The sequence below is a fragment of the Oryza sativa genome, chromosome 8 (genome assembly GCF_034140825.1).
Source record: "Oryza sativa Japonica Group chromosome 8, ASM3414082v1".
Taxonomy (NCBI): domain Eukaryota; kingdom Viridiplantae; phylum Streptophyta; class Magnoliopsida; order Poales; family Poaceae; genus Oryza; species Oryza sativa.
The window spans coordinates 19,768,061-19,784,082 of NC_089042.1; the positions used below are offsets into that span (position 1 = coordinate 19,768,061).

At 47.1% G+C, this 16,022-nt stretch overlaps 2 protein-coding genes and 2 non-coding genes across 4 annotated transcripts; 3 read left to right on the forward strand and 1 right to left on the reverse strand.

Moving 5' to 3' along the window:
- The first annotated feature begins 1,208 nt into the window (after positions 1-1,208).
- On the forward strand, positions 1,209-4,701 carry LOC4345544 (uncharacterized). Its single transcript, XM_015792969.3, has 3 exons — positions 1,209-1,624; positions 2,181-2,926; positions 3,322-4,701. Exons 1-3 carry the CDS (start codon positions 1,334-1,336, stop codon positions 3,809-3,811), a joined length of 1,527 nt encoding a protein of 508 aa, XP_015648455.1. The 5' UTR covers positions 1,209-1,333; the 3' UTR covers positions 3,812-4,701.
- Positions 4,225-4,297, forward strand: TRNAK-CUU (transfer RNA lysine (anticodon CUU)). Its single transcript has one exon. It is a non-coding gene; the product is annotated as a tRNA-Lys (tRNA).
- Positions 4,702-12,527: 7,826 nt separating the features above from the next.
- Positions 12,528-14,620, reverse strand: LOC9269859 (uncharacterized). The gene is made up of 2 exons (XM_015792970.3): positions 14,515-14,620; positions 12,528-14,052 (listed from the first exon to the last, which is right to left on the reverse strand). The coding sequence occupies exon 2, from the start codon at positions 14,028-14,030 to the stop codon at positions 12,768-12,770; it is 1,263 nt and encodes a 420-aa protein (XP_015648456.1). The 5' UTR covers positions 14,031-14,052; positions 14,515-14,620; the 3' UTR covers positions 12,528-12,767.
- A 480-nt stretch (positions 14,621-15,100) lies between these two features.
- TRNAK-CUU (transfer RNA lysine (anticodon CUU)) lies at positions 15,101-15,173 on the forward strand. The gene has a single exon. It is a non-coding gene; the product is annotated as a tRNA-Lys (tRNA).
- Positions 15,174-16,022: the final 849 nt, after the last annotated feature.

Here is a 16,022-nt window from a genome sequence, read left to right on the forward strand (position 1 = left end):
CGCAGCGACGCGGCCCACGTACGCCACTTTGACTCGGCTTCGGTGTGCCGGCTTGAGACTTTGGCTTGACGACGTACGTCCGTCGCCTACGCGGCGGGATATTCCGCCGCACCTCGCCAATATCCTCCTCCTCCTCCCTGCATGGAGATCTCCGGAGCTTCGGCTGTTGGATTCTTGCGCACGGCACCCTGCTTTTCACGGTTTTTGTGTTCCATGAGTGTACGCAGCGCCATAAGACGAAACTCCAGATTGTCACAGTTAGCTGTTGAGAATATAGAAAAACTACTGGATTTTCTTGTATCTTCTAGCTTCAGTTTAATTTTTAAATTCTATAATACAAATTTTGTGAGAATCTAGACTATTTAGATAGATGAAGATTTTTTTAAAAAATTATTCACTCCAACATATGCTTACGTAATTTTTTTCAAAGATGTCCAGATTCATAGTTTTAGGATAGGTCTAATCCCATCCTAGGTTCTAATATATTGGGACGGAGGGAGTATTCCCTAAGTCACTGTTTAGTTTCCAAAAACTTTTCACGAAAACATCATATCGAATCTTTGGACACATGTATAGAGCATTAAATATAGATAAAAAGAAAAACTGATTGTACAGTTTGCATATAAATCGCGAGACGAATCTTTTGAGTCTAATTAGTCCATGATTAACCATAAGTGCTACAGTAACCCACATGTGCTAATGACGGCTTAATTAGGCTCAAAAGATTCGTCTCGCGGTTTCCAGACAAGTTATTAAATTAGTTTTTTTCATTTATGTCCGAAAACACCTTCCAGCATACGGTCAAACGTCCGATGTGATACCCAAAAATTTTCATTTCACCAAATAAAAAGACCCTAAATGTGAGTGACAATGGCTTCTTTTTGTCATGATAAAAGTGCAGTCGTCATCTTTTCATCCCTTTCTCATCATACGAAGAAAGTCAAATGCTCGTGCTTTATTTTTAATCCACCCAACCAGTTAATCCCTAACTATATGAGCATGGTTCCTTGTAAAACATGGGCATAATACTAGTCATGCCTTTAGTAAAATTTAAAACTTCAAGCATATAAACATTATTTCGTATATTACATTGGACAGAATTATTTGCTTAAATTTGTCTTAAAAATTTCTTGTACTTGATTTTTTTAAAATTGCTCATCGAGCAAAGGTCCTATTTGCAAGAGTAGCATCTTCTGCCCGTTGGCCGTTACCAATTTCCCTCTACCAGCAAGACTACCGCTGCAAGAAGATCCAACTCAAACATCAACGCGGCGAGGGTTCCGAGATCGGGAGGCGAGGCCGCGCCACGCCGCGCCGCGCCGCGCCGCCGGCGATGGAGGAGGCGGCGAGGCGGACGCTGGTGCTGGTCAACCTGGCGGCCATCATGGAGCGCGCCGACGAGGCGCTCCTCCCGGCGGTGTACCGGGAGGTCGGGGAGGCGCTGCGCGCCACGCCCGCGGCGCTCGGCGCCCTCACGCTGTGCCGCTCCTCGGTGCAGGCCGCCTGCTACCCGCTCGCCGCCTACGCCGCCGTCCGCTACGACCGCGCCCGCGTCGTCGCGCTCGGGGCCTTCCTCTGGGCCGCCGCGACCTTCCTCGTCGCCGTCTCCGACAACTTCGCGCAGGTCTGATTCCAATTCCCCTCGGAATATCTCGATTCCTGCTTTTTAGTTGTTACCAAATATTCCAGTCTGTTTCACTTTACCTTGCCGAAGATCTAGGCCCGTTCATAGCAAAATTTGTCCAATTCTGCTGTTCAGAACTCCAGATCGCATTTCGGATCGAAGGATGGACGCATTTTGTACCTCTAGGATTCAGTAGTCTCAGCTGGCCATTTTTGTTGATTATTCAACATGTGAGTATTTGACCGTGCTATTCTAAGCTTGTGTGCTATAAATACATTCATGTATTGGGCACACCGATCTGAGCTGATTCCGTGGATATAGTGACGAATCATACGATGCAGACCTCTATTTGAATCCAGCTTTAATTTTCAGGCATGAATTTCCTGTCTGTTTATTTTTCTTGTTATGTTACTAGGTGAGATCTGATATTAGAATAGGCTGGTGTAACCAATAATGTTGGCAAGTTACAGCAGTTAAATAGAGAAAACTATTCTGCCTATAGAATTAAGAGTTGGCATGACCTTATCTTACTTGAAATGACAATTATTTTGTGTAGGTAGCTGTAGCAAGAGGAATGAATGGTATTGGGCTAGCACTTGTAACCCCTGCTATTCAATCTTTGGTGGCAGACTACTCCGATGACAATTCACGGGGATCAGCATTTGGATGGCTTCAACTTACTGGAAATTTGGGGTCTCTGATAGGAGGGTTGTTCTCCATCATGCTAGCATCTACTACATTCATGGGCATTGCTGGTTGGCGCATTGCCTTTCATGTTGTTGCTCTCATCAGTGTCACAGTTGGTATATTGGTTCGCCTATTCGCGGTGGATCCTCATTATATCAATTTTGGAAACAAAAAGCAGCATGTCCGCAAGTCTGCTTGGAGAGAAATGAAGGATTTGGTGGTGGAAGCTAAGGCTGTTGTGAAAATACCATCTTTTCAAATCATTGTAGCGCAGGGAATTACAGGTTCATTTCCATGGTCTGCCTTATCATTTGCTCCAATGTGGCTGGAGTTGATGGGTTTTACGCATAAGGGAACTGGAATTCTCATGGTCACATCTGCAGTAGCAAGCTCACTGGGAGGACTGTTTGGTGGAAAAATGGGGGATTATCTTGCTAAGCACTATCCAAATTTTGGTAGAATAGTCATATCTCAGATAAGCTCCGCTTCTGCAATTCCTCTTGCGGCTCTTTTACTGCTAGGCTTGCCTGAAGACCCATCTACAGGTTTTTTGCATGGTTCAGTCATGTTCATTGTGGGATTTTGCATCTCCTGGAATGCTCCTGCTACAAACAAGTAAGCAACATGTACCAGTTCGTTGCTTTCTTTGATATTGAAAGAATTTGTCAAAGAAACTAAAATTTCAGTACTCTAAAGTCATGTTTTGTGCAAAACCGTAATCCATTTTGGAATTTTGGAAAAATAGTAGTTCTTTCCGAAGGTAAAATATAATCTTGAGATGGAAAACTAAAGATATGTTACAAAATTTATGTGTTCTGGATGATGTACCAGCCTTTTCATAATTTCTTGATTAGAGCCAAAAGGCATAGCATAAGTTTTTTGAAAAGGAGGAATCATATTATATATCATGTCATGAGAATAATAGCAGTAAACTTCCAAATTCCTACTGATTTGACTATATGTGTTTGTGATTATTCCTACTGATTTGACTAATTTGTTTTTGCCTGTAGCCCTATATTTGCAGAGATTGTTCCTGAGAGATCAAGGACTAGTATTTATGCACTCGATCGTTCCCTTGAATCTTTATTTGCTTCATTCGCTCCACCAGTTGTCGGGTATCTAGCAGAGCATGCATACGGCTACAACCCAATCACTTATGGAGTTGGCATAAGCAGTGTTGAGAGGGACAAGGAAAATGCCGCTGCCCTAGCCAAGGCTCTTTACACGGCAATAGCCATCCCGATGCTACTCTGTTGCTTCATCTACTCCCTGTTGTACCAAACATATCCTCGAGACAGGGAGAGGGCAAGAATGGATTCGCTGATAACTTCAGAGCTGCAGCGGATTGAACCGGACAGATCTCATCGGACCAGTGATTATTACAATGGGGAAGGTGTGTCGGTGATCAATATTGAGTATGGGGAGGAAGGGGTGGATGCTGACGATGATGAGAAACCATTAATGCAGTTCCGAATTGAACAAAGCGCGGCTGACAAATGACCTAGACGTGAGAAGTGTGAGAATACAGGCAAACGACAATGTGATTTAGCAGATCTTCAGGTCTGTGTTCATACTCTACAGGATAATCATACCAGCAGTTTTTTTTTATCTACAGAAATCTCTGACAGCACAAATTCTTTAAAGATGATAGCTTCCTCAATAGCTAACGTATATAGGAAATAATGTTGGTTAGTTGGTTAATTGGTTTTATGTGACGGACCTTAGTGATTAGCAAGATTTTTGTGGGCCAGGAGAAGGGAGACTCTAGGTTGAAATGGCATGTGATCTTTGGTCACCAGTTCTATTGTCTACTGTTTTAACTGTTTGAGCCTATAATTTGATGGAATCATACAGCAGTTTTGTAAGATTCAGAAATATTACTGGTTAGAATTTATAGTTGCTCAGTTGTGTAGGCCCGTCTAGCTCAGTCGGTAGAGCGCAAGGCTCTTAACCTTGTGGTCGTGGGTTCGAGCCCCACGGTGGGCGTTGTTTTTTCTCTGTTTTCTAATACGTTTTTTTTGTCTATAAATAAATTTTTTTTGAGGGGAAGACGGCAGGAGCTCTGCCAATTTCATAAAAGGAGGAGCAGAAAAGGAGGTCGTTTTACAAGCCAGCCATGCAAGCTGAGGGCAAGCGTACAGCTTGCGAGATTAAAAACAGATGGGAAACCCCAATCTTGAGAAAGTGAACTGCAACAAGAAGTAGAAGGCGTAGAAAACTCATCTAGGAACTAAGGGCTTCATCAAACTCTTTGCACAAAGCAATGATGAAATTAACGACCTGAGCTACCGAGTTGTAAATGTCATTGAAAATCCTTCCATTTCTTTGCAGCCAAATGCCCCAGGCAGTGTAGATGAAAAGGCCATCAAAATTACGTCTTTGTTCCTTAACTAGCTCCTTCCTGCAAGCCTCCCACCAATCTAGCAAACGCCCCGGAAAAAGAGAGGGTGAAGGCATGTGTAGGCCAAGCTTGTTCCACATGGAGCTCCAAACTTGTCTTGCGAAGGCACAATCCATGAGTAGGTGATTAGCCGTTTCTGGTTCAATGCCGCAGAGGGGACAGATCTCACTGTTATCCCAGCCCCTTAGTTGAAGTTTATCAGCAGTGAGGATTTTTCTGTGAATCATCAGCCAGCCAAAGAATTTGCATTTATTTTCCGTTTTGGCCTTCCAAACGAAAGTTGATCTGTTGTCCTGTATACTTCCTAGAAACTGGATCCTGTAAGCCGAGCTAGCCGAATAGCATCCATTTGGGGTCCATCTCCATGATATGGAATCCTCAATGCCATCCTGCAAATGAATTTGCTGCAGAGAGTGCCAAAGAATGATGAACTCCCTGACTTGGACCGTGCTGTTCATTCTCCGCATCTGACGAAGCCAGCGATTATCGCCAAGTTCCTGGGCAACCGTCCTGTTTTTCCTGGATGCGATCTGAAATAAGGATGGGGCAATATCTTTAGGAGCTTTACCTTCCAGCCATCGTTCATGCCAGAATTTGGCTTTGTTACCATTTCCTAAGGAGATGATGGTGGAGGCCCTGAAGAGTTGCTTATCTGTTTCATCACAGGGAAGGTTTGAGCCCTGCCACAGTTTGTCCTGAGCTGTCCAATCATACCATAACCACCTCAGTCTGAGTGCACGACCAAAAAGTTCCAAATTAGTAATGTCGAGTCCCCCTAATTAAATCTTTTGATCTGCAAACCCTCTTCCAGTTGACTAGACAGTGACCTCCATTAGCCTGCTCAGAACCTGTCCATAAGAAAGCCCTGCGAATCTTGTCTATCTTTTTCTCTACCCATTTCTTGAGGGGGAACACCGTGAGGTGATAGGTTGGCAAAGCTGAGAGGGTAGACTTGATTAGAACCGCTCTACCTGTTTTGTTGAGAAGTTTTCCTTTCCAGGTAGGAAGGCGAGCAGCAAATCTGTCAATTAGGGGTTGAACATCAAGCCTCCGAAGCTTTCTGATGTGCAGAGGTAGGCCAAGGTAGGAGCACGGGAATTCTTTCAACTGGGCTGGGAAGGGGGAAAGAATATCCTGGAGGTCTAGATCTTTGCATCTGATGGCGTAAACCTCACTTTTTGTTAGGTTAGTGATCATTCCCGTTGCTCGTCCAAAGTGAAGAAGGATAGCCTGCACTGCCTGTATCTCATCCTTGACCAGCCTGGTGAAAATGACAGCATCATTTGCATATAGAGCCATGTTAAAGCGGGCAGTTCTCCTATGAAGGGGCTGCAGCAAGCCTTCATCCTGTGCAGCCACAAGAAGGTTTTGAAGCGGGTCTATGGCTAGAATGAAGAGAATCGGAGATAACGGGTCACCCTGCCGTAGGCCCTTGCCATGCATGAAACTGCTACCTGCTCTTCCATTTAGGAGGACCTTAGAAGAAGAAGAACCAAGAATGGAGCAGATCCAACCTAGCCATCTGCTACCGAACCCCAGCGTCCTAAGCCTGTCAAGAAGGTAAGGCCAGCTGACTGAGTCGAAGGCTTTGGCAATGTCTAATTTGAGGAGAATTGCCGGGGTCTTGGAAGAATGGAGCTCTTTGACCAAGTTGTTGACGAAGAGGAAGTTGTCCTGTATGTTTCTTCCTTTTATGAAAGCGCTTTGATTGTGGGACACAAGCTGTTGAAGTTTCGGAGCTAATTTGTTTGCAAGGAGCTTTGAAAAGAGTTTCCCAAATGCATGGATGAGGCTTATGAGTCTGAATTCACTGACACGAAGAGCATTCTCTTTTTTTTGGAAGCAAAGCAATGTAGGCTAAAATCAAAAGCCATAGACTTTGAGAGGAGTGATTTGCCACCTGATTTATTGCCTGTGTGATATCTTCATGAATGATGTCCCAATATTTTTTTAAAAAAAGCACCTGTGAAGCCATCTAGACCCGGGGAGTTGTCTGAACGGGATTGAAAAATTGCACTTTTGATTTCTTCAACTGAGAAAGGTGCTTCTAGATCAGCGAGGTCAAGGTTGTGTTCCTGTAAGGAGGGATTGATCACAGCGGAGTGCTGCTTGTAAACATTGAAAAGTTCTTGTCCTTTTTCTTCATGAGAGTGAACCATCCCGGAGTCTGTCAGGAGGTGTTGTATGAAGTTTTTCCTTCTTCTCGCGCTAGCTTTGATTTGAAAGAACCGAGTGTTTGCGTCACTTGCTTTGATCCATACTTGTCTGGATCTTTGACGAAGTCGCACCCTGTCTAGGGCTGCTAGACCTAAGAGCTTCTGCTTAAGGGATCTTCTGAAAAGGATCTCCTGAGCTGAGAGGTTCCGCTCTTCCTGTGCTAAGTCTAGTCTAAGGATCAGCTCAGAAGCTATCTCCATTCTCAACTTTAGACTCCTAACTCTGCATCTGCTCCAGTTTCTTAGTGCTTTCGCCGTTCGGGCTAACTTGATATGAATTCTTTTCAGGGCATCAGGCGAGTGGACCGTTTTGACCAGGCAGACTACACAGTTTCTAGGAATCCTGGGAGCCTTATCCAGTATTTTTCAAACCTGAGAAGGTTGCATTTAGGCCCCGAAGGGTTTGCAGTTAGCAGCAGAGGACAATGATCTGAGACCATCGTAGAGATAGCTGAAAGCAAGCAATTTGGGAACCTTTCTTCCCACTCATGTGAGCAAAACACCCTGTCAATTTTTGTTAAGGTTGGTATTTCTGTTTCGCTGGACCAGGTGTAGCGACGGCCATTTAGTTTTATTTCAATAACTTCCAACGTGTTTAAAGCCGCCCTAAAGGACTGCATCATGCCCCTGTTAAGATTGCTGTTATTTTTGTCGGAGTCCTGGACAATGAGGTTGAAATCACCTAAGATCATCCACTTTTGATTTACTGTGTTCTTTGTTTGCTTTAGTTCCTCCAGAAAATCTCTTTTTTCATTGTATGGTTGTGGTCCATACACCCCTGTTATGCTCCAAGCCGAGCCATCTTCTTTTTCTTTTAAATTTGCCATGATCGAGTAAACACCTGTTTGCACACTTTCAATCGAGTATTTTGAGTCAGACACTGCCAGCAGGATACCTCCTCTTGTACCTGTAGCCGGCGGGAAACAGAAATTATCTGCAAACGAAGGACCTAGAACCCTGTTGACTATTGCTTGATCAAAGAACTCTAATTTAGTTTCTTGAAGGCATACACAGGAGCAGTTTATGTCCATGACAAGGTTTCTGACAACCTGCTGATGGGCTGTGGAGTTTAAGCCTCTAACATTCCAACTCAAAATGGCACAATCATTTGTAGACATTTAACGGGATGGGCACCTGCAGTATCCCAAGCGGATGGAGGAGCACAACCTGTAGGAATGGTGAGGCTTGAAGCATAGTAGAGAAGCAAAACACAGTCGCAGGAAGAGATGAGGTAGAGCTTGGCCGGTAGAGGCAACTGAGCACTTCATTTTCTGTAGAGACATGACCTGGATACATGACTGAAGGACCATCCTTACTAGATCGAGGTCTAACTAGGTACAGGGGGAGCATGAGGCACAGCATAGAAGAACAAAGCCAACTAGAGCTACAGGAGCTCCAAAAGAAACTAAACTACTCTAAACCCCTCAGGAGAAGCAAACAACCCATTTCACTACTACAGAGACTCATGACAGCAAAAGGGAACAACACATCGAGAAGCGACGAAGCCAACTAAGTCTTCTTCTTGCTGTCACCAATGGCGCAGCCAGCCACCAGAGCAGAGAAGGCATCCATGACCTCCTGAGAGAGAGGCTGCTTGAAAAGCTTGACGTATTTGGCCATTGCATCCTCAGTCTTCTTGCCGTCCTCAGGGAGCAGGCCAGCCTTCTTCATCAGCAGCTCATGAGCGAGGTCACCTTGCTTGGCCGGAGAGGAACGAGCGGCTGCCTTCTTGGCCAACCGAGCACTCTTGCGGCCCGCCTGGCTAAGACGAGTCGGGCTCTTCTTCAAGAGCTTTCCCTTGGAGACCTGGCGCGTGGGAGTTTTGAGCAGAGGAGGCTGCACCACTGCGAAGGCCTGGGACAGGAAATCTGCAAGCTTGTCTGGGGAGATCATCAGAGGCAACTGGGAAGGTTGAGATTGGGCAGCCCGAGAGACCTACATCAGCACGGCGGACTGGGACGCCTGGGCAGCTACCAGCTCCTCCAGCATAGGGTCAGCCTCCATCACGTACTGGTTGGCCTGAAGAGGGGTGGCCTGGGTGATCGGGTCCTATGGGGGTGTAGAAGGGGGGCGAGACAGCTGGGAGCCGCCATCCTTCATCGCTGCAGGAACCGACAGCGATGGCGGGGGGGATGACCTTCCACACGGAGACCTTGAGCGAGCGGCCCTCACCGGAGAGCAAGCTGCCCTGCGGTGACCACCCCCGTAGGACCCACCTATGTTCTTCGAAGACCTGGAAGAGGAGCGCCTGGGGAAAGCTGAGCTGCGAGCAGGAGGGACATCCCAACCCAAGGGGCGGCGGCGCTCCCTCGCTGGCGGAGAGCGGGAACGTGAGCGCGAGCGATCTCTGCCTGGGCCCGGGCTAGGGGAAGCCGGAGGCTGAGGGGCAAGAGTGCCATCCTTGACGCTGAGGCTCCAGATAAAATCATGACGCTTTGGGATTTCTTCTGTCATCAAGACAGGGGAGATGATTCCGCTGGCCTGACTCCCTGGACTATACATCCAAGTTGGCTCAGTTGGCGGTGGGTTGAAGTTGAGCACCTGATCGAGATGCACGAGCACCGGGTAGGCCAGCAGCTTGGGAGGGGAAGTCCTCTGCCGAGCCTCTCCGTCCAGGTCCCAGCGTGAGTCTGGGGAGCGTGGGGACAGCGGTTCTTCAAGCTCGAAGTGCACCTCCTTGGGATGGAGTCTGGATCGTCCACCCACAGCCAGGCGCAGAGGCAAGCTGTCTCGTTCTCCGTTCTTGGCTCATCAAGGTCCTAGATCAAGCAACCTTCATCAAGCAGACCTGTAACTGTCTCTGCCGACCTAGCGTGGCTGGGGATGCCTTCAAAGCAGACACGAATGCTGAAGCGCCATTTGACCAGCTCTGCCTGGACGCGTCTCGACCACGGGAGCACCGAGAGGTCAATGTCCTCCACAGCAAAAGGGCTTGCCGCAACCATCATGTCCCTGAGCGACCGAGAGGTGCAGGTGACCAGGTAGCCTCCTTTTGGGAAGACGACAACATTGAGGTCCTCATGAGGAACCTAAAACCTGGACGCCAGCAACCTGTTGATCTGTCGCATGTTCGTCACTGGGAGATTGCCTGTAACCTGTACCACCGCTGCGGAGTGAGAAAGGAAACTTTCGTCCTCACGGATGGCCGATGTCCTGGGCAGGACGCGCTGGATGCTGTCCGGCCTGTTGGCTGGTTCCCCTGGGCGCGTCATTGCCGGGAGCGGAGGGAAAACAAGCCGACTGGCTAGCGGAGGAGCAGGAGTGGGGCGAGGAGGCTGGACCCCCCTATGCCATTGTCTGTCTCCCGGGCACCAGCGGGCTTTGTGGCCAGAACCGCCACAGAGAATGCACCTAAGGGGGTCTCTACAGGAAGCAACTCGGTGGTCCTGAGCTAGACAACGGAAGCAGTGACACCCCGCTCTTCAAAGGTTGAAGAGGCTCTTTAAAGCAACTCGGTGGTCCTGAAGGTGCTTGGGCTACGAGGGGAAAGGTTGGTGGCGATCAGTGAATGCAAAGGGAAGCTGAGGAGGAGCAGCGGATTGAAGGCGCATGAATGCCGAAGGCCGTTGGGCAGGTCTCTTCCTCCACCAATGCTTTGGCTTCACTGTCTGCCAAACTTGAAGACGGGTGGCAGTCTCAGACTGAAGATTTACCGGGATTGCTTTGGGAAGCTGCGAGGGCGAAGTCATTCCTCTTGCTGCTTGAACGAAGCTACCCTGAGGAGTAACTCCCTTTACCTTCAAGCCGGAGGGCACAGGAGGAGTAAATCCTTCACCCACCCTGCGCAGCAAAATCGGGGCTGCCTGAAAACCTGAAGAACCTGTGGAGGGGGGAACTTGCTGGATCTTGGCTGGCACCACGGGGGGACGCGCATCCGCTGCCTCACTGACCAGATCTGCCGGGAGGAATTGAGGGCGAAGCAGATCTGGCGAATCCCCATCCGAGCAGTCGCCGGAGAGGGAGCCGAGGCTGACTCTCTCCGGAAAGGGAGGAGAGCCGAGGAAGGAACCTGTGCTAGCGGGGGAGGACACCGGGGCCGGGCTGGACGGCGGAGGAGGGGTGGGCACCTGGGCCGGAGCGGCACCCGGCAAGGGGGCGAGAGGAGGAGGAGGAGACGCGTCGACCATTTTTCTTGTCTATAAATAAATTGAGTTTGAGGACTTGAGTACATGACATTCATAGTTCACAGCCCTGATTGGCGTCGTTCTCTCTCTCTTTTCTAATAGTTTTTGTTTCTATAAATTGAGTTTGAGGACTTGAGTACTTGACAGTTGACATTCATGGTTCATGGCCCTGATTAACATGGATGGTTTAGTAAGATAAGAATGTTACTAACACGGGGAAGATGTTTCGGTGATTGATACAATAGTGTTTGAATCTCCTGAAAATGAAGATGAAGATAAAGATTAAGTGTTTCACGCAAAACGGGGTGGTAACAATGTGTGATTAATTGAGTTTTGATTATTACAAACTTGAAGTATGGATTAATCTTATATTTTAGAACAACTTTCATATAGAAAGTTTTCGCATGAAACACACCGTTTAGTGGTTTGAAAAGTGTGTCACTTTTATCCAAAAGTTTATCCAGTTTTTGTTAGAGAAGAAAAGGGCCGAGTATGAGGAGGAAGGCTTGGATGCTGACTACGGTGACAAAACACTAATGCACTACGAACTGAACAAAGTGCAGCTGCCAAATGAACTAAACAGACTACAGACAAACAATGTGATTTATCAGATCTCCAGGTCGGTATGAACCTACAGTAATACCAGTAGTATTTTTTACAGGAATCTCTGGAAGTACTGATTTTCTGAAGGTGAATAGTTTTCTTCAACAGCTAACATGTACAGGTAAGAATGTTGATTAATTGATTATATGTTTGGGACCTTAGTGATTGGCATGATTTGGAAGAACACTGCTTTATAATTTTCCTTTAACAAATCTGTCACAGCATATATACGAATGTGTTGCTGTAACCCCCAAACACACACACACACACACACAATGCAGGCTGTCCTTTAACACCATGGCATCATGACAGCTCACTGAACCCCCAAGAGAAAACCTACTTAATTTAAGAAATCCTTATATGAGAGTATGAGACAACCTACTTAATTTAAGAAAACATTATGTCTTGTATACACTGGGAAACAGTAGTTACTGCGGCAAAAAAAACATTGGGAAACAAGCTTTCCCTTCAAGATTTACTTCCAATTCAACCCACAAAACAGAAACCTGCCATCAGTTTGGTGCCTTGCTCCAGCGACTGATTTGGTGCCAGAATGCGATAATCAGCATGGGTTTCGGTCAAAATCGACAAGGATATCCATGAGAAATTGCCAGCAGAAGCAAGCAATGTTCACGAACATGGCCTCAGGGATGAACCAGGAGGCAAGAACAAACCAGGGTACGGTAAGATGGCAGGGACCCTTTCTCAGTAGCAACAGATAGCTCAAAAATAAAAGCATCCTGTAACGTGATACGGAGAACATCAATGGTTACTACTGATAAGTGGTAACCATGATTGAACGGCCCACTATTCAAATATGACCTGCACAATGAAGAACTGATAAAAACATACACAATTCAAATAAGCCCAGCTGGTGACAAAAGATTCATTATAAGTTCACAACATTAGCATTGTGTCATCAACTCCAAAATACTTAGACATGGACCAAACTACAGTCAGATAATTGAGGTTTCCCCAAAAGAACTTAGTCACCACACTAAGGCTGAGGCCTGACGAATTCGGATGAAGTTAACATCAGTAAATCAATCAACCTACAATGGTCCAGGACAACTAATAATCACTGCGAGATTGCATGGCAACACACCTTCGCTTCAATCCCAAGGGAACAGCCATGTTGCAGAAATCATCTCATGCTTCCAGGCCATCGGCAGAGGGGAAGAGACCTCGGCGCTCCTCATGTCGTAGACATTGACAGAAGTGGTCTCCTCCTCATAGGAATACTCCTTGTTATTCTCCATAACATCATCAAGGAAGAAGATTTGGTCATTTGGCATCCCGTACTGAGACGCGGACACTGCCTTAGAGCATGGCCGTCCAAGGAAAACCATCTGATCAACCCCAAGGGTTGTCACATTCACCCACCGTGAGTTCTCCAAATCAGCCTTGAACACCTCAAACTCGTTCTGTCCAGGCACGACGGTCTTGCCTACCACTCTGCAGCAAACCTTCCTGCGTACCATCAGCAATACACCACATGATTCAACTAGGTAGAGCTTCTTTTTGTCCGTTGTGCTTGTGTCGTCGTCATCCGTAATCAGAACTGAAGACCAGGTGGGATCGCCCTTGATGACCTGCCCAATTTGGGAGATCTGTGGATCGCCGGTGTTTGGATCCTGGCTGATGTTGACGACAAGGAGGTTCTCATCATGAGCGAGGGCGTACAGCTTCCCCCGGTAGAATGCCATGTCTTCAAACAGCTTGCACTTGTCATAAGCTCGTACCGACCATGAGGACGCCCCTGGCTGGCACACTAGAATCTGGCTGTTGCGTCCAGCATTGGCGAGTGAGCTGCCGATGAACGCGGCGACGAGGTTCTGCGAGCACAGGAGTAGCTTGTTTATGGGCATCTTGTCCGAAGTCTTGATATGCATCCAAGTAGCGTGAGGGTAGAACATGCTGACATGTGCATTACGCCCTGCGATCCCAACATTTACATAACTAGCAACCGCATTTGGGGGTCGGAGCCGGACACGGGACAGGGCGGGGAGCGTCACGGTGGCGCCGGCGAAGGGGTCGACCAAGAAGCAGCCGTCGTCGTGCGGGAAGACGAGCCAGCGGCCGCAGGCGGCGGTCTTGTAGCCGGCGCAGCCGGCACGAGGGAAACGGAAGGGCTTGCCGTAGGGGAGGCAGTAGAAGGCGCCGTCCGGGAGCGCGAGCAGCGGCAGGGGCGCCGGCAGGAGGGCGTTCCGCGCGGCGCCGCGCCACTGCGGACACACGGCGGCGAAGCAGGCTCTGTCCACTTGGGCCGGGAGGAAGCGGAGCACCTGGACGGCCAGGTCCCGCGGGATGTCCGCCCACGACGGCGGCTGCCTCTGCTGCCTGGCGCGCGCCGCCGTTGCCTCGTCCTCCGCCATGGCGCGCCCGCCGAGGTCAAACCTTTGCATACAGCAAGAAAGACACCGAGACATCACGCGAGCGTTAGCGCTACATCATCACGGGGAACGAACGCATCAGGATCCAAACAAACCCCACAAGGAAACGGTGCGGTCCGCACGAGGGCAATACGTCGAACACCTCGCGTGCACGGGCAATGCCACAGCACACACCGAGGCAAATGGGGATTTTTTTTTTCTTTTGGGGGGGAACTTTCACATGGGAAAAACAAATAAACCCCATGGGGATTGGCTGCATATTCCCCTCCAACCGTTTGTTTGTTTGGATAATGGCGGATCGGAAGGAGAAGGCTCTATTTCAAACTCTAGAAGATTAAAAAAATGAAAATCTATAGAATATACCCGAGAAATCCCAAAAAATAGTACATATAAATTCGAAAAAAGAAATCGCCTAGAATCAAATGGGAGGGATGAGAACGAGAATGCAGAGGAGGAGGAGGGCAACCTGAAACCCCAACGCAGCCGGGGAAGAGCAGCAGTATGGAGTGGGGGAAGAGAACCGGAGAAGCGGCGTGTGCCGGGGCAATTACCACTTCACCAGGAGAGAGGATGTTGGAGAGTCGCGACCCTTGTCTTCATTTGGAGTTTGGACTGAACGTTGTTAACAGTTCACTTACCTATGTCAAGTTGTCAACAGACCATAGTTTTACAGTCTATATCTAACGTTGATCATCCGTTTTTTTTAAAAAAAATATAATTAATTTTTTTTATTGTTGTTAGATAATAAAACATGAATATTACTTTATATATGACTAATTATTTTTATTTTTTTTTATAAAATTTGTAAATAAGATGGACTGTCAAACGTTTGACATAAAAACCCATGACTGTATTTAAAATGCAACGAACTTAGTATTACATATTTATGTTATATGGATTTTATGTGTTTATAATACATAGGTTTAGTGATATCTTGTTAAACGTAACATATAAAAGTGAAAATGGTTAAATATCTATCTAGTGTTAACATTTGTGCCGGTAGGAATGAACGTAAAGGATACAACAATGAAAATGTAACATTTACCATCCTGGCCCGTCTAGCTCAGTCGGTAGAGCGCAAGGCTCTTAACCTTGTGGTCGTGGGTTCGAGCCCCACGGTGGGCGCCTTTCATTTTTATTCTTTTAAATTTGAAGTACTTTTCTGTTTTGCCACCAATTGATGTGTGTGTTTAGTTTCACACACATACAAATCCCTTTTACTAGGACAGGGTTGACATGGTGCTTTATGTTTCGCCCTGATTGACATGAATAGAAGCCAAAGCATGTTAAACATTGCTCAGCACCTGGGCAACTTGCTCTCTCCCTCCATTTAATTCCAGCTGCAAATTTTAATTTCCATGTAGGAAGGGGAAATGTGGTTGTGCCGCTGATGCTTAAGCCGATTTTTAATTTCTCAACTGTTTTCTCTTCCTGCTGCCTCGCAAGCCACAATGTTTGATGTCTCTGTCAAGTAACTTAACCCTCAACCACGCTTTCCACATGGGCTGTGCCTGTCCCGTTACATGGCGAGATAGAGAGCGGACATCAAATGCCATGGTTGATTTTGCCAAAAGGCTCGATTGGTGCCATCTCTAAGTAATCTAGATTTGTGTTCCAGTGATCCAGTTCGAGCACATCCTAATCAGGTGCTAACTTTGCCATGTTTTTTTTTCGAACGTGTAAAAGAATTACACGTCAATATATTAGAAGAAAAATGTTATATCTACACAACACAATCAGCCAGACCAGCTTATGATGCTAGGGGAAAAGAGAAAAGGTAAAATAAAAAGCTAAAGCTTATAAAACTACGGCGGCTAAAACAAGACTCCAAACAACGGGAAGGGGCCGAGCCACGCTACACTCCTAACAAATCCCCAAAAGCGGCAATCGCTAATTTTGCTATGCATTGAAGTAGACTCCTCAATCTCCTCTTTTTTTAGCGGTTTATACGAAAACAAGGTGACATAACTCCAG